General features: G+C 38.3%; 1 protein-coding gene across 7 annotated transcripts in view; it reads left to right on the forward strand.

The window, feature by feature from the left end:
* LOC132098748 (ELKS/Rab6-interacting/CAST family member 1-like) overlaps nt 1-23,589 on the forward strand; it is a 201,058-nt gene that overhangs the window by 124,258 nt on the left and 53,211 nt on the right. For all 7 annotated transcript variants that reach the window (XM_059504904.1, XM_059504905.1, XM_059504906.1 and 4 more), the window contains one exon: nt 19,424-19,571. In XM_059504904.1, the coding sequence (XP_059360887.1) occupies nt 19,424-19,571 (148 nt within the window). The remainder of the gene's footprint in view (nt 1-19,423; nt 19,572-23,589) is intronic.

Genomic DNA, 23,589 nt, shown 5'->3' on the forward strand with positions numbered 1-23,589 from the left:
GCTCGAGTGTGTGGTTGCGTGTCTGTTTTTGCGTGTGCTTCTCAATGAGATGTTGATTTGAAGTGATAATTAGAAGTGAATTTTGGTTGATGTGATTTTCTTTCTTTCTTTATTTACTCTGCATCTAATAATTGATGTCAAATATTATTTTGCCATGTTTCAAAAAAAAATTAATAATTATTAGAAATTTTTTCATAAAGAATCAGAATAGTTTTTTTTTTTCAAGCAATTGCTCTGAATTTATTGGAGTTGTGATGTTAGAAACTCTTTATGCAATTAAAACACATTTTAACCATTAGCATAAAAATAAAACAGAGCTGTATCAAGCCTCTCATATGTACTTCAGTGGTGGACACTTGTCCAATTTCAGCACTTAAGTCGAGCGACTGCACGTTATTGAACCCTGAATGACAGTGTCATGGCAGCTGTCCCAGGGGACGTCTGGTGACAGGAATGTGCTTAAGACTGTCTTAGGACGTCCCTGTGTGACATTGATTGACGAGTCGCTATTCTGCCTCATTCTGTGCCAGCGTGACGATGCTTCAGCAGCACCTCTGATTTCTGTCCGCCTTTGTATCAGTTCTTTTGATCTCTCAGTCTATTCTTTTTCTTTCTCTCATCCAGTTAGCGGACAAACGTTAAGACCAATTGCTTCTGTTTATCCCTTTTTTGTTGATTTGACACTTTTGTTCTTTTTTTCAATCATCTTCTGATAGAAATTGTCGACATGCACAAAAAAATTATTCTTATCAAACACAAGAGCTTGGTCTTAATGAAGGAACGCAAAGAGCTAGAGTGGGAAACATCGATTTTAAAATCAAAGAGAGAGGCAGATTATGCATTGCCATGAGCAGCAGACTCAATCAGGCAGATGTAGTGTGAGACCTGTATGTGTGTGTAAACAGGATCGCAGTCATCTCAACAATAAGCTCTGACACCCAGGTGATTAGCAGGCATTATGGTTTGCTGGAGGGGGAGAGATGGGAGATTTGAGGGGGGTTTGGGGTCTCATTAATCTCTGTCTGTCACGGGAACCCCCACACACCAACTACCCTCCACACCCAGCCTGTCCGTCACACTCCACTGTGGCCGATTCTGTGTTTTTCTTTGGATATTTAAAGAATTACATGCACACACACAAAGTGCACTATACCTATAAGGCGTCTGCGCCTATCGCCCCGTCTCTGGGGGCAAATGAGTAATCACTGGACAATTTCTGCCTGCGTTTCCTCTGTTGTCTTATCTGCAGCGAACACGACAGCTACTGGTGTGTATTTTTCCATCTTTTAAGAGCATCATGGAAAGATTTACATTTGTGGTTGGTTATTTTGTTATAGTGGTATTGCTTGCACACACTTGGGGATTTAAGCATAACCCTAATGTTAAGTATTAAACTTTGACAAGTAAGTCATCATGCAGTGTTTGCGGTACAAATGTGAATGTCGCCTCAAATCATGTGGCTTAATAAGGAGAGGTGTGCTGTTAATGTTCTAGGTTTTTAGATTTATATATTTTTTTATTCTGGCCGGCAACTAAATGGGGGAAAAATACCATCTATATATTTCAATATATAATTTTTTCCATATATATTTTAATGTTCTTGAATTATATATTAAACATAAAAATATAATATAATATAATATGGTTTTCAAACTGATGTCTGGGGGCAAAATATTTTTTTTCAGAATTGTATAACATATATATATAACGTTCATTCTTTAACAAATAATTTATTAATAATTTATAAATTTATTCAGCATATTATTGTTAATTAGTTAATGATTTTAGATTTTATTTTTATTTTACAGGGCAATTTTCATCTTTAAGTGTTCTTGGCATTAACCTTTTCGAAATATTTATATACATGAGGCTGCAAGATGATGACATCACGCACATGGATGTGTATGTAAATAGGCTATTATGGATTCCCATGTAAAGCGGGTCTTGTAAAGCAGTGGTTTGCTGGTGGGAAGGATCCAGAACGCTCCCTGAGAGGTGAAACTTGACTCCCAATGCAATGTACTGTACAGCCTGCCTTTCTCGTACTCCGAGACCCCAGGAGCAAGGCATGCTGGGTAGTATGCACATGCAGAGCGGCTAACGTAGCTTGTCAGTGCTGGCGAGGGTAAAAAGCAGAGGCCGGAGATGGATGTAGGCAAAGAGGGAGGCTTTTTTTCTTCCCCAGGCAGACACAAAGTATGTTTTACACAGTGGCTTTTGCATGCACTAAATGTGAGTGTGTGTGCATGTCTATGTGTATATTTGAGAGAGTGTGGAAGAGTGTGTTTTGTCAGCTCTTACAGGCACAGCTGGGACTTGTTAGGGGCCCAGGAAACTGAGGTTTGTGAAGCAGGAGGAATAGCATGGCTAAGGGGGGCCGCCGGCCGTGACAGACCAGTTCTGAACCTCTCCGCCTCTGATTAGCGCCTCCATACTGAGCAACCCTTTTTTAATGGATACGTACATGAGACCTCCACAGTCAAAGTCACAACCCATTATCTGCCTCACAGGTGAAGCCTTGTGGTACTTATTTCTCTATTTGTAGATGAGGGTCAAGCATCTTTTCCCCCTTTGGCTCACCGACATCTCATCACGTTTTAGAAAAGATGCCCCACCGAACTCTAGCTGTCAGGTTGTATGTAAACACACAAGCAGTAGGACTCATGGGGTGTTTTAGCCATCAGCTGGGACATATAGCTCTTGTGACTGATGCCGTGCGGCCACATCTGGCTTGTTTGATGGACATCTTGAGTGTGAAGTGATGGAATAGCAAGGGGGCAGATTTAGTTGGTAATTTGAGGCCCTCCTGACCTCTTTTTGCCCCCTTTAGCACTACAAATGTCTCTGTGTGAATTGTCTGTCCATCGTAATGCATTATGAATCAGATCACATAGTCTTGCATAAGGCTAAATCACGTGCATGGCAGTCTGTGAGAGACGATCAGGACCCAGAGGGGATATCATGCACTATAAAGTGCAACTTTGGGGCTCGATGGTGAAATCCGACAGATTGCTGCAAAACAAGCCAAGGTTTAATGCGATTCATTTCGTAAACGCCCAGCTGATGTGTTTTTTCCCTTCAGTGTGTTTATAATATTGAATAATTTAAGGGTTTTTGTGTGCTCTGACATGCTTTAAATCCTTCTCACCGAGCGGGTGAGAAACACTCTCGCTGTTGATTGCTCAACACTAACACAAGTGCAGTGGGACATGTTAAAACCTCGGCTTTCCAGAGTTAAGCTTTTAGACTGAAACCCGGCCCTAATTAAAGGAATAAAATAAACAGCAGAAAGGCAAATAATAACATAGTAAAGTGGTGTTACAAGAGCTGGCACAGGCCGCACTGGCGTTGTCCAGGTCCAACCTGTTAAAAATGGGGCAAGCTGCGGTGGTTTATTGGCATCTGTAATGTGGTCGACTAGGCTGGTGCCAAGTGCTGTGTCTCCATCCTGTACCACCACGATCGGGCATGGCAGCTTGTCTGCTGCTAACATGGTATGATTGTATATGTCTGCCTCCCAGAATGCTGAACTTAAATCTCTTGTAAAGTGTGGGAAAAGGTCCTCCACCCTCCTTCCCTTGTCCATTCAGCTTATAATGGGGAATTCTGGTTTCTGATAAAGAGGCTAGTTGTTTATTTTTATTTATTTTTATTATTATTATCATTATTATTTTTTTTGGTTCCCATTAAGTTGAAGCATTTTATCTTAGGTACTATAGGTTCCTATGAGTTAAATACAGAAAAAATTATGAAAAGAATAAAAAAAAATAAAAAAATATTTTAATAAAAGTTATTTATATTACAAATTCTCCCAATTTAAAGGGATTGTTTCCCCCCAAATTTAAAATATCATAAAAAATATACAAATATTTGAAAATCAGTTTTAACCCCCTTTTTTAATAAAATAAAATTCAGTGTCCCCAATTGACTTTCTGTCAACAGTTGCAAAATTCTCTTGTTTCCTGCAGAAAAAAAGAAAGTCATACAATACCAAAATAAGGGTGAATTATCCCTTAAAAATACAATAAAGCAACAGAAAAAAAATCAGAGATGGCAAATTAATAGAAGCCAAATTAATGCGCAATGATTTTGTGAGGAAGGTTTGGCGATAATATTCAAAGTTGCGTATTTGAAGGGCGCTTTTTTTGACACTTCAAAGGTTCGGGAGTGCCGTCATAGCAGCTCCAGACACAGCAGGCTACTGAACCTTTGAAAAATTGGCCGAAATCAAACATTTTGACAAACAATGATCCTCACGGCAGTGATTTACAGGGCAGATATAGAAACTATTTGGAAGGCCTCCGCAGCACCTCAGCAGACGTCTTAGAAGTCTGTTGCTATCCGATTCGTATCACTGAGAAAACACACGCCGGTGTTTGCCTTTGACTGGGAGCCATTAGAAGTATCAGAGCGCCCATCAATGGGTCAGATAAAGGAATGGCCTGGAAAGTGGGCTGTTGTGATTTAAAGGGTGAGTTTTCCCCTGCTTGTAAAGCAGATTGCAGGCAGCTACAGGTCCTGTTTTAGGGGATCAAGGGGATTCAATTGCTAGGGTGATAAAGGGCTTCTAAGTGTTTTTTAAAGCTGCTCGGCTCAGAGGTGGCTTGGCCCTGTTTATCAGGGTTGCTGAGCGGAGCTGCCACGGGTCGCTTGGTCTGAGCGCGCTCCAAATCATCTGTTCAGCCTCACTCCGTGTCGCCACACGGGTGACATCATGACATGCGGTCTGGTGAGCGGAAAAAACTTCCTGTCCGCCGTCAGAGAGGCCGGACAGCTGTAGCCCCCTCAAAGAGAAGAGTGGGAAAACAGTGGGTGGGGAAAGAAAACAAGTGAAAGAGGGAGAGAAATGAAGCCGTCAGCACGGGCCTGGCAGGTGTGGTGGTTTTGCTCTGTCATCACTGGCCTGACTGTTTGAACCTTCATGGCTGGATCTGGAGGGGATTACGACTGTGGCTCTGAGGTTAAGCTCTCCTGGCATTCTCACCAATGCCTTATTACTCTGATGGTTTTCCTTGTCATTTTCGTAATCAGCTACTCTTGTCTTTCACTCCAGTGTCATCCATCTCTTGTGACTTGGATGCACGACAGATAGAAATTTGGTCAGATGTGCAGTTTAAGGGATTGTTCTTCCAGAAACAAAAACTCTCCATCCAAATTGGATCATCATGTTGTTCCAGACATGTATGGCTTAATTTTTTTTTTCTGTATAACCCAAAAAGATTATTTATAAATTCGAATTCAAAAGGTTTGGGGTCAGTAAGATTTTTTTGATATTTCATGATGCCTCTTATGCTCATCAAGGCTGCATTTATAATGCAAATATTTAAATATATATTCATTTATTTTAATAAATATAATTTATTCCTATGATGGCAAAGTTGAATTTTCAGCAACCATTACGCTGGTTTGGTGCTCAAAGAAACATTTCTTACTGCTCAAGTAAGTTATTAATTTTTTTTTTAAGTTATTTAAAGTGTAAGTTATTTTAATTTTTTCAGGATTTGATTTGAAATATTCATCTTTTGTAATATTTAACATTTATTATTTATTGTTTTTGATAATTTATTATAAATGTATTATTATTTTTACTATTAGTAATAATTGAATAAATATTTCAATTTATATTATTAATAGTTATGTCATTGTTAATATGTCAATATCGATTAATGTGGCTGAAGAAAGTATTTATTTCTTATAATAATATAAATTAATTAAATGTGATAAATGAATAGATAGATAGTGCTGATGAGAATGAGTCTGATCTTCATCCCCATTGATTTAGTTGCAATATAAGTAGTTGTAAAAAAACGGCCATTTTGATCATGATAATGCTAAATGATATCCAGTATAATATGACTAACCCTGAGATACAAAAAAGTCTGTATGGAATGTGTGGTTTCAGAGATTAGCAATAATCACTTTGTTTCAGCATACAGAGGACAAAAATGCTTCTCCTTTGTGTTTATTTAGTGTCCGTTGTGCATGTAAGTATTAAATATATCATTTAAGTGTCTATATTTGGCAAGCAGGTTAACAAAGGTTAGGTAAGATAGAATCAGGGTGTCTTGGACCGAGAGACAAATTATACACCCACAGATGAGCTAAACTCATTGGGGGCTCATTGAGAGTGAAGGATCTGAAAAACTGCCATCTCTAGTCAAACAACCAACCCAGATGCAGTGCTGTGTGGACACAAAGAAGTGTCTGACACTGGCAGAAATATAACTGGCCTCTCTTCAGACAACAGTGAAGGTAGTTGGAGTTTTTGTTTTCGGTTGAGGATGGCCCAGTCTTGGTAGCTTTGGGTCCCGAGTTGTTTTATTGCATTCAGTGTGGTGGTGTGTGGTGTTGGTAATTGGGTTGTGGCCAGTGGGGGTACTTGAGGGTACTTCATTTTGGTCTGTGGTAGCCTTACTCCATTCACCCCTTCTGTCTTTGTCGATCCAATAAATGGCCCCATTTATGAAACCACCTTTTCATCCATCCACCATATGACGTAACTGGACCCTTAAACTAGCTTCCCGACAACCGGCTTTGGTCTGATGAGTCTTTTTTTTTTATATAGGAGAACGGAAAAAACTTGCTCTGTCTGTGCTGCGGTATGACAGAGTTGAATGTGTGTGTGTTATAAAGATGACCACACACGACTCCATGGTTGCTGGGTTCCCCACAGGCGGAGTTGTCCTGCCAGGCCTGTTTGTGTAGAAACTTCTGGAACTCGTCCTTCAATCAGAGGCCTTGAATTCGTTATAGACCACCTTCTCTCTGGACTTAGACCTGAGAAACAGACAGTGCAGTTTGTCTGCACTGAGCCATGTTTGATTTAGGTGAGATTTACAGTGACTGACTTTGGGATGAACATTTCCTTCCTTCCCTAAACACAGACGCAGACACACACGCATGGAAACATGGGACACTGAGTGGCAGTATCTGTCGCTGCTGCTCTGATAACTCTGCTGACTAAGGATAGTGGAAGCCAAAAAGAGTAACTTTACACTGACAGTAGTAAATTTAAATCATATATACATTATATTGTTAATAATTTGTTTAATATTTTCTAAATCTTTTAGGGCCCTATTTTAACTATCTAAATGCAAAGTTTAAAGCGCATGGCGCAGGTGCACTCAGGACGTGTCCAAATCCACTTTTGCTATTTTAACGACAGAAAAACGGTTGGCGCGCCCGGACGCATGGTCTAAACGGGTTGTCCCTATTCTCTTAATGAGTAATGGGTGTTTTTTGGGCGTAACGTGCAATAAACCAATCAGAGTCTCATCTTCCATTCCTCAGTTGCGCTTGTGCCATGACAGATTTGCTATTTACACGGCGGAATTTGGCAAGCGCAAAGACAGAACGCGTCTCCGAGATGAAACGGAGTGTGTAAGAGCAAATAGATCTAATTCTGATACATGCGATAACTATCCATTATGACATGTAGGCATATATATATATATATATATATATATATATATATATATATATATATATATATATATATATATTTAATTAGCCTACAAAACATTCTTATGCATTGCAATCCATTAATTGTTAATATTTGGCATGTTTGTGTGCTGCTGTGCGTCCTTGTGTTTAATAAGCAGTGTGTACGTGCGTTGTGGACCCGCCCATACTAACACGCTCAAACAAAGAAAAAACATTGCCAGACTTTAGACTAGGTCTGAGCCGGTCTATGGCACAGTCTATTTTTAGCTCCTTAAAATAGCATTGCACCAGCAATGCGCCTGAACACACCTCTTTTTTAGCCCAGCACGTCCATGGGCGCAAATGCATTTGCTAATTAAACGATGTGGCGCTGGACGGGAAAATGCGAACGGCGCCGGACTGAAACTAGCAAACACACTTGCCCTTATTATTTAAATGTTTATTATTTTATTAAATATGATTTTAATTAAAAGTAATTGCTTTCTGTTTAAAAATATTTTAAGATGCAGTTTATTTCTGTTAAGGCAAATCTGGATTTTTTTCAGCAGCAGTTCTACTTCAGTGTTACATGATCCTTCAGAAATAATTTTAATATGCTGATTTGGTGCTTAAGAAACATTTCTTATCAGTGCAGAATTTTTTTTGCTCATTAATTGTTTTTGTGTAAACTGTGATCCATTTTTCAGGACTGTTTAATGAATAGAAAGATCAAAAGAAGATACATTTTTGAATAGAATTTATAAATAAAATGTTAATATTATAAATAGCAAGTATTTGCTGTTACTTTTAAGTTTGTAATGAATCTTGCTGAATAAAAGTATTAATTTAAATAAATAATTCAATTAATTAATAAATCTGACAGCCCCCCAAAAATATGAGCAATATTTGTCCATGTAGCTTCTCAGTAGTAGGGTAAGCTAAAGTAAGACAATCAAAGATGTCACTAAATCATACACAAATTCATCAAATGTTATTTTATTATTAATCTTTTATCTTTTTTATCTTAACATAAGTATTTGTGAAAGGTATTTGTGATTTAGTTCATGCAATTATACAGTGTACTTCAGTTATGTTATAATTAGAGCCCGACCGATATGGATTTTTGGGGGCCGATGCCGATATTAACTCGAAAAGAGCCGATTTATAAGCCGATATTTTGATTTGAAAAATAATCTGGATATTAGACCCATTTCCTATAAACTGCACTTACACAACATTCAATAGCAAAATATCTGCCTGTTCTATGTATGTGGGCTGTATAAACCATTTTCCAGAATGGATTATGTTAAAAAAAAAGCCTTAGATTACAGTCTCAATGACTAAACAATTGCACATCAAAAGTATATATTTTTTAATGATCAAAAAACAGTCTGGTTTTAAACATTTAACACTTTTACTTTCTTCCAGTTGAAGCTGGTTTTAACAGTCTGTGTGTGTACTGTAAATAAATTATAATACTAAAGTTAAAGTATTTGCAGAAGTAGTCCCACACTTTGCTGCTACAGCATTCACCTTTTTCAGCCATCTGTAGGCAGAAAGAGAGACAGAGAAAGAATAAGCATGTGTATTAATAATATCACCATGTATCATTACTCATGTCATCATTATAATTATGATAATAATAAACTGGGATCTCCTACATAGGCAAAAATGAGAATTTTTTTTTTTTTTTGTCAAGCAATAGGTATTACCTACTTATATTTAACAATGTTATTTCAACATTTTCCTGTTATTTCTGTAAAGCTGCTTTGAAACAATATGTAAAAAAAAAAAGCGCTAGTTCAGCTCACATTTATTTACATGTCCCCTCTGGTTTAATCATTTCTGACGCACCTACTGTAGTTACTGTAACTACACTATATTTGCTCTCACAGAACATCGTCTTGCCTACTATTACCGGAAGATTACGGAATCAATTCGAAGTTGAATGGTTAACGTTAGTGTCATGAACACACCGCTGTCAATTTTGAGAAGAACCACCTTCAACAAGTTAATAGCAAGCATTTAAGGGGCCTGCTAAAAAGGAAGCTATTAGCGTTAGAGTAACGTAAACAGCCTGAATTCACCAAATTGTTCTCTGGACCTGAGGGTAGCCTCTTCTTCCTTACTTCTCTCTTAATTCTCATCAGCAGGACTAGCGCTATCGCTCACTTCTTACAACGGGACAGATACATGTTTGCTGCTGACCGAAAGGAGGAATGACTATGAAAGAGCTCCTGCTAAACGTTTTTAAAACTCCGCCTACGCCATAGCGCAGCGCAAATCGCGTTGTATTTGAAGGGCAACGCTGAACCCAGCGGCAAGCGCCGTGCATATCGCGTCCTGTGTGAAAGGCCCAATTACGCGGTCATTATGTGGGAAACACACCGCAATAGAATAAGAATAAGTTAAACGCTAACGTTATAGTTTGACCTCCTATTAACGTTCGCGCTCTTCCACTGATAAACATGGTATTAGCTTTGTGGCTAATCTAATATAGCAATGCATTAGCGGCTGTAAGTGATGTTACAGAGTATTTAGAAGTGATAATGATAGGACCGTTAGCTAGAACTACCACACAGTTTTTATATACAGGGTATGAACTAAATCTACAATCATTTCACATGACGAACGACAGACTCACCGTCAAAACAGTAAGTTACATCTCCTTCATCTCCTTGGCTGATCGCTTTCTTCTGTAGTGGACTTCTGGCGCTGTTGTTAACTCTGGGGCTGCAGAGCTCCCTCTGGTGGGCACACTATGCAACACTCATAACATGAGTGAAGCATGAGACTCTGTTTCTCATGTTTCATCGGCCCTTATAAATGCCGATGCAGATTTAAATGCAATTAGCTTATATCGGCCGATAATATCGGCCGGCCGATATATCGGTCGGGCTCTAGTTATAATTATTATTATTTATTTTTGGTAATTTAATTATAATTGCTAACTTGTCAAAAATCATAAATGAAGAATATTTCATTTGTATGAATATTATATTAAATATCAGAATATTGGATCTAATATTTTAGATTCATGACTATTTTTTAAAATAAAAAATCATTAAACATTTTAAAGATCAGATGTATTTTATATATTCAGCAAAAATTTACCCCAGCAGAACTTCTTGCATCAAATAGAAAGATCTTTAACAAATGTGTCACACCATATTTCTACAAAGAGACTTAGGCTTATTGCTGGGGTAAAATCAGTAATCTACTCTCGACCCTCAGGTTTCAGGTCTGATTTATACTTTACATTTGGAAAATCGTACAGGGTGCTCGGTCAGACCTGTCATGTTATCCTCCTCATATCGGAGCAGATCCGCTATAAACCTCTTACCAAACACGTAATGAAACAACAGAGTCTTCACTACACTAATAATTCATACGCTTTGTCATGGCCACATTAGTCACAATAAAAACCATGAACTGTCCAGAAGCTGCAGAACATATATGGATAATCCATGCTTGCATTTTAAAACCATCTACATTGTCATGGGGGACAACATGGAATATGTTTTTAAGCCACACCGAGTGGCCAGTTGCAGCAAGAGCTGGGCTTAAGGGTTGTATGTCACCTTGACAGGCGTAGTCTCTCGTTTGGTGTCCAGTGGTAAGCCTCAGTGTTCCTGTGTCTGCACATCTCTTCTGCTTAGTCTGAGCGCATCTTTCTCCCCTGATTCCATCTGTTTTAATAATGGTTTCCGCAGGTGCCACTCCTTGACGAGCTTCATTTCCCAGAAAGCAATCTCTGCCCTCCTCCCTCGTCTTCCTCCCTGGTTTTGTTTAGAGGCCCCAGCTGTGTTGCTCGCTGCATCTTTCCACGCGTTTCCCAGGTAACAGGGATTTTGAGTGGACTCCGGTGAGCCGGGGTGGCCTGTGGAGCGGTGCATTTTCCTGGTCACGCTCCGTGTAGCGTGTCTGAAGTGGTCATGGCTTGACCGGCTTTTCCCATCTTCCATCACCTGCTCCGTCTGTCTGTCACTGTGCGTGTCTATCTGTCTATCTAACTACGGTCTGGTTTTGTTTGTCAAGGATTTTGTGTATAAAGTTTGCGAGTGTAAATACAGGATGCTGTGAAGTACCGTGTGTATACTTCCCCCTCCTGTGTTCAATGATGTACAGTATGGAAAGCCTCACAGTAATGGTTTTAGTCACGTAACGCACTGTAGACTGTAGATCTCACTATTTGCATCAATTTATTTTCCATGTTTTACTATTGGTTATAATTATTATTTTATCTGTCTGTCTATTTTTATTTATTTATTTTTATTATACATACACATATGTGTGTGTGTGTTTCATTTCATGCCATTTTATTTTTGCAGCATTATTTTATACCATTATAGTCTCCAAATATCAGTATCTGCATATTTTTATATTACATTTACATTTATTCATTTAGCAGACGCTTTAATCCAAAGCGACTTACAAATATATATTAGTTTTATATAAATCTATTCTATATAAAATGTATTATATACGTGTATTATATAAAATGTTTTCCCATAATGGATTCAGTTTTAATTGAATTCATTTGGCTTTTTTTTTTTTAATTACTTTAATTCCATTTGTATTTTTAGTCTTTGTTATAAACAATTTACCTCAAACCCCCTGTGATTTCATTTATTTATTTATTTTTACTTTGCTATTGGAACTAAAAGTTTGAAAAGAACACATTGAACACATTGTCTTGTCTTTTTTTTCTCAGTAATGTCACGAACATTGAATATGCCATGAACATTGCTTTGTTGATCAGAGAGAATCTGATTAAACAATAGTCTGTGTAGTGAAAGATGGTTCATGAATAATTTGGCTCATTTTTAATATTAAATGCATATATCGGTTTAAATGTGTTCATGTCAACTAACATATACAGCTGTGGCCAAACATTTTGAGAATGACACAGATATTAATTTTCACAAAGTCTGCTGCTACAGTGTTTTTAGATCTTTTTGTCAGATGTTACTATGGTGTACTGAAGTATAATTACAAGAATTTCATAAGTGTCAAAGGCTTTTATTGACAATTACGATAAGTTTATGGAAAGAGCATTTGCAGTGCTGACCTTTTCTTTTTCAAGACCTCTGTAATTCACCCGGGCATGCTGTCAATCAACCATTGGGCCACACCCTGACTGAAGGCAGCCCATTCCCCAGCTGGTCCTTTTGTGGCAAGGCTGTAATATAGTTGTAATGTTTTTGGGATTAAGTTAATTTTCATGACGAAGATGGACTTTGCAATTAATTGCAATTCATCTAATCACTCTTCATAACATTCTGGAGTACATACAAATTGCCATCATAAAAACTGAGGCAACATAATTTATTTGTGTCATTCTCAAAACCTTTGGCCACTGCTGTACATATATATGACCTCAAAGCTAAACGCAAAAAGACTAAAAGCCACTAAATCATAATGTTGATTGCATGGGATCTTTAAGAAAATGTTTATGAAATCTGAAATTTATAGACCATGATGGTAAATTCCATAAACTCAACATCAACCTTGCATAAAGTTCAACAAGAGTTACGTTCTCCTCTTAGGGTTTAGAGATTACTGTGCTCTCTCTCTTTCTATCTCTCGCTCTCCAGCTGATGTGATCCAGATGGCTGGGTGCTGTCAGTCCAGGCGTGTGTATGTTCCCAGAGGAGGCTGGGCCAGAGGAGATAGGCAGGGGAGAGCGGTGTGTTTGTGTTTGGTTCAGGGATGTGCTGGCCACCCTTTCGCCATGCTGCTATCAGCATTAATTAAGCTCAGCCTGTCAGCCTTTAGAGCAGCTGATAAGAGCAGGAGTGCTATTGAAGAGAAGGGGTCAGCATCTGTGTGTATGCGTCTCATTTCCACACTTTTTTTTTCTCCGCTATTGTTTACAGAACAAATATATATATATATTTTTTTATATTTATATCATGGCTCTGGATCATATTTGTTTCTTTGTCATTTTGGGTGCTTATTCCAAAAACTAGTGTCTGACTGAGCCTGGTTAGATTATTTGTTTAATTCTCAGTTGATTTTCATGTCTATGAATGATTCTGAAGACATTATTTTATGACTTATCCTGATTTCTACTTTGCAAGTGATACATTTTGTATAATTATTTTCAGAAATTTTGACATTTTACTGCTTTTGTTATTTTGAAAAATGCATTAAAGCAAATACACACAAACACACATACATTGTGTATATATATATATCTATTGTTTTTTTTATTTATTTATTTATTTTTGACTCCCCGATTTTCAGTAGTGCTCACAGACTTTAATTATTATATCTTTATTATATTGTCAATCATCCCTCCACATAACAGTATCTACACCTTTTAAGGGACCCACCAGTGTGAAAGGGAGAATTTCTCATTATCATTCTTCACAAAACCACATATCAGCAATAAAGATGCTCATTTAAAAGCTCTCTTATTATTACACTGCTCCTCTATACACACACAAGATTTTTCCTGTACAATCTTGACTCTGACAGCAGGTTTTTAAATTCACATTTAATATCTAGGAAGCCTTCGTGCCAGATATGATTTAGTATGTGTTTCCAGGTGTCTCGCTTGTTCCAGTTTTGTCTCTCTTGTGGATCTGCATGCAGTCACTCAAGCGCTCCTATTCTGTATAATACACGATTAATACAGTTATTACTGTGTTCAGGAAGTACAAAACCCATATTTTCAGATTGCTTACACTCTGGAAATTATATCTTTTGGTGAGTCAATATTAGCTTTAAAGTTGCAAGTTTGTAGATTTTTCTTTAATGTTTCACAGTGCCCATCCAGAGAGGATGTTTAGCATAGGCTTGCTATATAACTCTCTGTTATTACCAGCGGTACCAACTCCAATAGAAGAGGATGTATCTCTCTTTTTTTTAAGACCGTAAAAGCAGCCACTGAAGGTCCTCCGTGCCCCCAGAATAGCGATAAACATCAAACATACACCGTATTTCTCCACACGTCTCCTGCATGATACACACATGCACCGAATGCAGAACTGACACTGTATTTCTCTCTCTCCCACATCATACACACATACACACACACACACACACACACATCCCTGGAAAAAGGGCCTAGAAAGCCAAGCTGTGGCTCAGGGCCAGGGAGTGATGGAGAGTTAGGGTTATTTTTATTTTTTTAATGTGCTGGGGCTCCTCCAACGCTCAGTTTGTTTAACGCGGCTGGCCTGTATTTTATTTTTATGTGCTAGATCAGGCAGTATCAGGTAGGACTTAGTACTGATGGATTCGGCTGATAACGTTCTCTGAACTCTTTCCTCCCTGCTAATGGTGTCCTCTAAATCCCTCTCCTTCAAATCAGCGGCCCGCAAATATTGAGGTGTTAAAGGAATAGACATTTATATTACAGCTTAAATATTGCATTGATATGAGTCTGTAAAAATTGAAAAAAAGGTGTTGTTTAATGTTATTTTTGGGTGTAAAAGCAGCCCTGTGATTTTAGATTTGGTCTTTAGATTGTGATTGTTTTATGCTAAAAGAAATTTTACTTCCATCTGTCTTTCATCCATCCATTAACCTACCTTTTAACCTCCTAGTGTAGGGTATAGGAGACATACCATATATATATATATATATATATATATATAGTCATCTATCATCCATCTATTCATTCAACCATCTCTCTGTCCATCCATTAATCTCTCTATCCATCCATCCAACAATCTAGTAATTTCTCTATCCATCTAACCATTCAGTCATCTGTCCATGTCTCCTATACCTGTCCGTTCTTCCACCCATCCATCTCTCTATCCATCATCCATTTATATTTATCAATCAATCAATAGTTTATATTTCTTCATCCATCCATCCATCCATCCATCTCTCTCTCTATCCAGGTAAAAATATAAGGTAAAATATTGCAATAGTTTGAAATATAATTTTTTCTATTCATTCATGCATCTGTCATTGCAGTATTTAGCCCAAACTTTGCTTCTCATTTTTCTTCCTTGGTGTTTCCAAGAAGCTTATCTCTCTTCCAGAATGGTCCCGGTTGAGGCAACCATTAAAAATTTCAAGCGGTGGATGTCGGCTGACCTCAGATCTGCATTCGTTTAACATTCCTCTCTCATTTTGCTATCATTTATGTCCGGCTATCGTCACACAGTAGGAATGGCTGTGATAATCATGTTTAGGACCCGCCAAACTGATCGTTCCTGGCGCTCTGTGTAGTGTTTTCCTCTCTGGTGGTTTAACCAGCACAGTGTGTCCCGTCACAAGCTGCCCACCCCCTCGGCTATTCATTATCTCTCCACTGGCATACACACCCATAGAAACACAAAACCGATAGCGAACAGAGGAGGATGCATATTTTTAGGCCTGCTTGAGGACCCCTGAGAAGAAAGCACGAGGCTTAAAGGAATGCAGAGTTCAGAGAGAGGAAATTGAGTGTTGAGGGTAGTGATGAAATGCATTGATTGATGGGCCGCTTCCCTTCACTCTGATTGGCTTTATCATGGGAGGAGGTGATTGACCACTTGACCTCTTAGTGATCAATATGAACTATTCCCTATCTTTCTCGGAACAAATGTGTGGGGGCCCATTGTGCCCCTGTGCTCCAGATAAGAGGCTTTGCCTTCTTTTAGAACCAGGAATACAAGCTTAACACAAATGAAAGTGGCATAAATGGAGCACTCTAGTCAGCAAATCCATGTGCCACACAAATAAAGCTTTTGTACTCCGCTTTTGATTCCAATCAGCTTGTTAAGTCCTGACTTAAGGAATATTTTTCTGTGTCCAAGTCTCTCCACTTTTTAATTGAGAATACTATCTCAGCAGCAATTTATGTAGCCTGTATGAGAAACATAGAAAATGACGTCAGACTTAACAAGCAGACTCTGGTGTTAGCATTTTGCTAAGCTAGCAGTACAATAAAATGAAACTACAGAGCACACAAGAATAGTGGGTAATATAGTCGTTTTTTTAATTGTATTTGAACAGTTTTATGATTTTATTTTAATTTTTTTTTAAGAAGCCTCTTAGGCTCACCAAGGGTGCATTTATTTATTTATTTGAATTTATTTTTAATTTTAATACAATTGATGCATTTTTTGATACATAATATAGACCTCAAACATTAGAAACGCTAGTGTATATAACTTAATCCTTTTATATTTATTCCTCCTCTTAAATCAGGAGTTTTAGTGAGGGAAAAAGTGGGTCACGATTATAGTCATCATTCTCCTGTGATCGAGGCCTCTTCTCTCCCTGTGGCCATTTGTGATATCAACATACCCAGTCAATGGGGAAAGATTAGATCATGGAGGAAAAATACCATTCTTGTTAAAAGATTAATCTGAGACACTTGCTACGGGAAAATTTGACACACAAAGCAATTCTTCGTTCTCATCAATCATTTCAGACTCCTTATCCTACGTATCCCAGCGCACATCCCTCCACTTCCTGTTATCTGCCTCTCCTAATGCTGCCCTCCCTTGGTTTCTGTTTTCACCTCATCTTTTGCTTTGATTTTTATTTTTAGCCAGTGCCGTCCTCATGCATTTTGGCAGGGTAGATACTCTAGGGCTCATTGGGATCAGGCAGGGAGGTTATGGAGCTGAAGGGGAAGTTCCTTTTTGCCCAAAGTAAACTGACTCACCTCAGGGGCAGCTGCTGCCTGCGGTCTGAACCTGACCATAATGAGCATGGCTAGTCAGGAGGTCACTGTATTAAAAGGCCTCTCTGACAGGACATGTTAGTGCTCAGAAGCCTCCTGGAACATCACCAGCTTTCATTTTATTAGTTTGCGCCAGGACACGGTGGTTTTTACAGACCTGGGTGGCCCGTGTCTTTGTGGGATATATCACATCTCCATGCCTTTTGATGGTCAAAATGACAGAATTAAAAGTTGTATGGAGGCCTATGGGCATCACATGGTGTGTGTGTGTGTGTATGTGTGTGAGTGAGTGTGAGTGTGTATTTCTGTCAAGTACACAGGCTTCTTTCTACAGCTGTGATGTCACTCTGGATAGAATCAGGTCAGTCAGTTCCTCCAAGGAACCGAATAGAACACAGCGAAACAGAGAAAGTAAAAGAGAGGCTTTGCCAGCAATTGAGAGACTGATCAAAGATAAAGCTAATTTGCAATAAGCCCTTGATGAAAATAGAAAGTTGCACCCTTACCATCAGAAGAATACAGGTGTGGCATTATAAAACAAGTGTGCAAATTTTAAGGCTTCTGATGCAATTATACTGGCCAAATTCGAGTTGCATGCATCTGGTTGACAGTTATTAGATATATGACAGAGGGTTAGCTAGTACCACAGTTTGCTATAGGACAACATTACGGATATTCCGGAAGCTTGCAAATATGTGGCCAGTTGGCACACATAGTCTGTTGTCAAATGTAAATATACTTAAAATCATTGAATTAATGAAAATGGTCAAGAAAGAAGTTGTACGCAAAACTTGTGTTTACTATATTTATGCTTATGCTATCTCATTGTTAGCTTAGCAACATGCTAACACCACACTCCACTTGTGCACTTCATGTTAGAAGTTCTATATTTTATGTTGATAACTACATATAGCATTCCAAATCAATCTCTTATGAGGTTCCGTTTCAGTTAGCATGTTACCGTAGAAGGTAAACTGGTCTAGGTGGACATCAGACAGTGAGGAAGCTCATTAGATTTAGGAATCGATCCAGTGAATTTCTGTATATATCAGTGCTCATCGAGTAAATGAGAGGGAGGAAAAGAAAGAGAGGCACGGGAAGGATGTATTTGACACACACTTCACCACTGAGACTCTAGCACACATGGCTAATGCTAACCCCAAGACAGTCTCCAGTTTGCTGCCTCTATTTGTCAATATGTGCAAGGCTTTGACCTTCTTAACTGCCGGTATGAGATGCTCACCCTCCACTCTCAGTCCGTTACCACAGCTTTGACCTAACAGGACTCACTCCCTCAACCAGCTGCACTTGACTGATGACTGGAATTTATTATTTACATCATTTATATACTACAATTCAAAGGTTTAGGGTCAGTAGGGGTCAGAAATTAAATATTTTATTCAGAAAGAACACTTTAAAATGATCAAAGTTGACACTAAAGACATCGAGAATGTTACAAAAATGTTATTTCAGATAAATGCTATTCTTTTGAAATTTTGAAAATGAAAGAATCCTGAAAAAAATGTATCACGGTTTCCACAAAACTATTAAGGAGCTCAACTGTTTTTAACATTGACAAAAAATACTTCTTGAGCATCAGATCCGCATGTTAGCTTGCATGAATGATTTCTGAAGGATGATGTGACACTGACTGGAGTAATGATGATGACAATTCAGCTTTGTCATCACAGGAATAAATTTCATTTTAAAATATATTCAGATAGAAAATAGTTATTTTAAATTATAATAATATTTACATTTGATTTGTTTTACTGTATTTTTGATTAAATAAACAGCCTGGGTAAGCAAAAAAGACTCAAACACAACATTTTACTAAATCTCTAAACTTCCCACATAATTTGCATGCTAAAAAAAAAAACAAAAACAAAGAACAGTTCACCTGGTAACCACCCTAGCACCATGACCAAGTTTCATATGTTCGAGTAACACAGATCTAGGGATTGTTGTGCGGAATCAAAGTTGTTTTTATGAATAAGATGTGTCTGTAGAAGGTGTAGTCTTTGCTTAATGGTTATAGAGAGTCAGACTTGTAACCTGAAGGTCGGGGGTTCAGGTCGCGGGTTCAGGTCCCGGTACTGACAGGGATTGTAGGTGGGGGGAGTGAATGACCAGCACTCACTCCCACCTTCTGTACCACGACTGAGGTAAGACCCTTGAGCAAGGCACTGAACCCCCTACTGGTCCCCGGGCACCGGAGAAAAAATGGCTTCCCACTGCTGTGTGTGTGCACTTGGATGGGTTAAATGCAGTGCACAAATTCCGAGTATGGGACATCATCCTTGGCTACATATCACTTTGTCCAAAGCCATCTAAATACTAACTGTGTGTGTTTTCTTCTCCAAACAGGCAGGAGGCACTGTTGGCAGCCATCAGCGAGAAAGACGCCAACATCGCTCTTCTAGAGCTGTCGTCCTCAAAGAAGAAAATGACTCAAGATGAAGTGGCTCTGCTGAAGAGGGAGAAAGACAGACTGGTACATCAGCTCAAACAGCAGGTGAGAACAACTAACAGGTTGGACGCGACACCCCAGACCAAAGCACGAGGCAAAACCATAGACTAAAATGAACACAGACCTCAGTCCTCCTAATTTCCTAGTGGAATTCTGCAACCACACCCGGAGGAATTACATTGGTGAAGCTTAACCAGACTTTCGTCAGCATAAAAAAAATAGTCCCACTTCAAAGGAACAGTTTAGACTTTACAGCTCAAGTAACAAACATTTTTGTTTCACTGAGGAATTGTGTTGTAACCCAAATAGGAGCCTTGCTTTTCTGCTTTTTAACTCCCTGACTCTCTCTCCCTTCAGACTCTCATTGTGTTTTACTGTAAAAACTATTTGTTCTTACAGACTTAAGAGATGAGTCAAAATGATTGTGTGTCAAAAGCCTGCGACAGATGCTGCCCACAGATGTTAAGTTGACAATAACCTGGAATATTCTTTTAAGAGGGACTTGATTGCTCAGAAATACAAGATCGCACAGGATATCCTGATGGTGTGTTCATAGTATCAGTAACCAGCTGACCTTGCTGTCGTGGTTCTGTTTAGCAGTTCAAGGAGAGGCTAAAGAACAATTTCTGGAGGAGACATGTTGGGAATGACATCCCAAAGTTTGGAGATGCAAACAGGCTACAGATGTCTGGCCGCAGACCCGTCAAGAAGGGCAATTTTAGGATTATTTGACTCCTCCTCCAGGTTCCCACAAACCACCTGCAAATACATGCACACTAGTTTAAACACACACAGACTGCACTGAAAAAAAAACTTGTAGATACAGTTTTCCCTCAGAAATTGCTAGCAAATTTCACAAGTAATTACAAAAACATTTTGCATAGTTGTAAATAAAAAAAAGATTATTGTTGTACTTTGGGAAGAAAACATTATTTTAGTCATTCTGCTCCACTCAGTTTGTTACTTGTAATTTCTTTGTAATTATCTGTGAAATTTACTAGCAGTCTATGAGTGAACATTGTTTTATAATGCCATTTTTTTCAATATACAAAGAAGTGGCATTGAATTAAACAAATTTTGAAGTTGAAAGCCTGAAATTACATTTTCTAATCTTTGTTTAATGCAATGTAGCTGCCATTCATCCAGATGAGTCTCATAACCTGCATGCACATTTAGCATCCTCGTTTCCAATACAAACCAGCCACACGCATATACAAAACCCAGCAGCCACAGAAAAACAAAAAGAGCAAGAGGACCAACACACACATCCTCACTTTGGCTCCATTCATGCTTACGGGCACACGTTCGCGCTGCTGGAAAACACCCCTCCCTGGCTGTTTCTCTGAATGACAGGCTATCAGCGTGTTGCATAGCTGCAGCATTCCACAGGAAATGGGTGTCAGTAGTGCAGATAGCTTTAGGGCTCGGCTCTCACCCACACCCCTGAGATCAGGAGGGCAGCCCGCATCCCCCTCCTGCTCACTGTCAATCACAGACAGGGGAAATTTGGTTAAGAGCCGGTGAGAGGCCGGTTGTTCTCCTGACATACTAATGGTTGAGGTCAGCGATAAAGGTTGCACGCGGTGGTCCAAAATCAGGTCTTTTTGGTCAGCTTTATTTCAGGGTCAAAGTTAGGAGCCAACATTGGAAAGGTTAAGGACCCTCAGTTTGCCTGTCCCTCGTGGACACGTTTTTCCGCTCTTAATTCATAGCATTACAAGCAGTCTCTTGCCATTATTTGTCATTTATAATCATTAAGATTGCAACTTCTGTTCTGTGGAAAATGGATGGCTGTAACTAGCCCGGAGGAGTTTGACGTGGCCCAGGGGAAGGGCGAGTGCTGTCTACTGTTGCGGCCTCTGGATTAGGGTTAGGGATCAGGATCGTAGGGTTTGAGTGACAGGGGATGAGTGTGACATAGTGGTACATAAATGGAGTATTTTTCTTTCGTGTTTTGAAGAGACAGATGTGCATACAGATGCAGGGCTGATAATGGCTTGGAGGAGGGAAAATTCCTGGTCACACTTGTCCAATCTTGTAAAAAAAAAAAAGTGTGGCCTTATACCAGGTCATGACCAACTGTGGTGTGATGGTGTCAAGTGATGTGGAACAACAAAATATATTGCTTCCATGATATTTTTGGTCCTAACCAGCTTTGATTAGAGGTTCAAACAAATCTTTCTACCAATAATTGTTTTTCTAATAATTTTTTAGTATAGGGTTTCCAAAAAAAGACTGTTGGTGGTCTCTAAAGTATACTTAATATTTAATGTACTGTTTTAGTAAAAGTTTTATAATGCCAAGGAATTTGTTTATGAATTTATAATGCATTTATAGTGTGTATATATATATATATATATATATATAATTATTTCAAAATAATTTTGCATGTAGGCATGTATCGTACAGTTCAGAATTAAAAATAGTTGGTATTGGTAATTTTCTAATCTCTCTTTATAATAAATATGAAATATTTTTCATATTATTAATTGTCATTTATTTATTTTTGTGTCAGTATTTTGTAATTTTGCAGTAGGGCAGACTGACTTTTAATAAGACCTTTAAAACTCATTGTATAATATCGTACTGAAAGTAAAAATTAGTGTGCATGTTTTCCTGAGAAACTTCAGCCAATCACGTGGCTTCTGATTTGTTCTATTCCACTACAGCAAGTTTGGATGTACTTAGTGTGTGATAAATGGAGCCCGTCATCATGTTTAAATTATATTTTCTAGACGAGCAGATGGGACTATTTGATGTCTAACAAAATGCTGCATAATCAACAGCCGTTTCTGTGATCCAGAGATTTGGAGCGAAGGAAATGAACTAGAATGAAACATAAAACAAACAAAAAAAAAAACCATAGATGAGAGAAAATGAGCAAAGAAGTTTTTATTAATGAAGAGAGAGCCGAGAGAAGACATCCCATATCTGTTTTTGTTTAGGGATACATCAATTTTCAAGATATTTCTGATGTATTTTAGGGAGAAAATGATCTCTTTGTTCTTTTCTTCCTCCGTTTTGTTCTTTTTCTTCTCTGGTCTCCGTCTGTGTGTCTGTCAGCCTCTGTGATGATGACAGTGAAAAATAGGACTGATTTCTGGTGAGCATTTTTTGAAGCGGCGGTGTAGTGAAATGTTCTCTCCATCACATCTCTTCCCCTTCCATAAATCTTCACTGCGCGCCGTGACATCTCACCCAGCTCTGATGTGCTGTCCAAGTTTTATTAGCAGACTTGAGAGAGTGGAATGGCATGTCACTGTGGAGCACAGGAGTGGGTTTTTAAGAGTTGTCCTGTGCATATTTGCAGGCCGCAGATTAAACGGCAGAGTGAGAACTGCTCCCCGCTGCCATCACATGGTTCACTGATGGTACAATTAGCTGTGGAAGGAGGGTGGTTTCTACTGCTGCTTCAGGAGAGCTGGATAAGGAAAGATCAGAACTTATACACTGCCTTCAAAAGTCATTCTTCACTATATGCACATGTACACAAACTCACTCTTCTGGAAAAATACACCAGAAATATTAATAGCTTACCCTGCACTGTGCTGAATTTTGCCCAATCAAATCAAGATTATTTTTGGATTTTATGATCATGAAAATCTAAATTTAGTCAAGTGTGGCTGATGTTTTGGCTGATAATGTATGTTCAAATGTTAGGGATGAGGGAAATTGTTCCATTTGACTTTTTTCACTCTTAATTTTGTTTGTAGTTACATTTAAGATATATTTACGTGTTGAAATTTAGCAGTAAACTAGATCTTTCGTCAGGGTCATCTGTATGATTTGGCATTGGATGGCATTGGCATTGGATTGATCTATAGAATTTTTTTATTCTAGATGTACCCAACAATTTGTGTATGTAATTTTTTTTTTTTTATTTAATTTTAATCTATTTATCTATATTTCTTTTACTTTTCTTTTGTTTTTCAACTTTTAATCGTATAGCCAATTTTTCAGATTGCTTTATGTTTTAAGCATTTAATAAAAAAGAAAACATTTTTTGTATTTAGCAAATATTTGTATATTTATAGAAGCGATGTGTGTGTATATATGGATAGAG

Source organism: Carassius carassius, chromosome 22, assembly GCF_963082965.1.
Source record: "Carassius carassius chromosome 22, fCarCar2.1, whole genome shotgun sequence".
Taxonomy (NCBI): domain Eukaryota; kingdom Metazoa; phylum Chordata; class Actinopteri; order Cypriniformes; family Cyprinidae; genus Carassius; species Carassius carassius.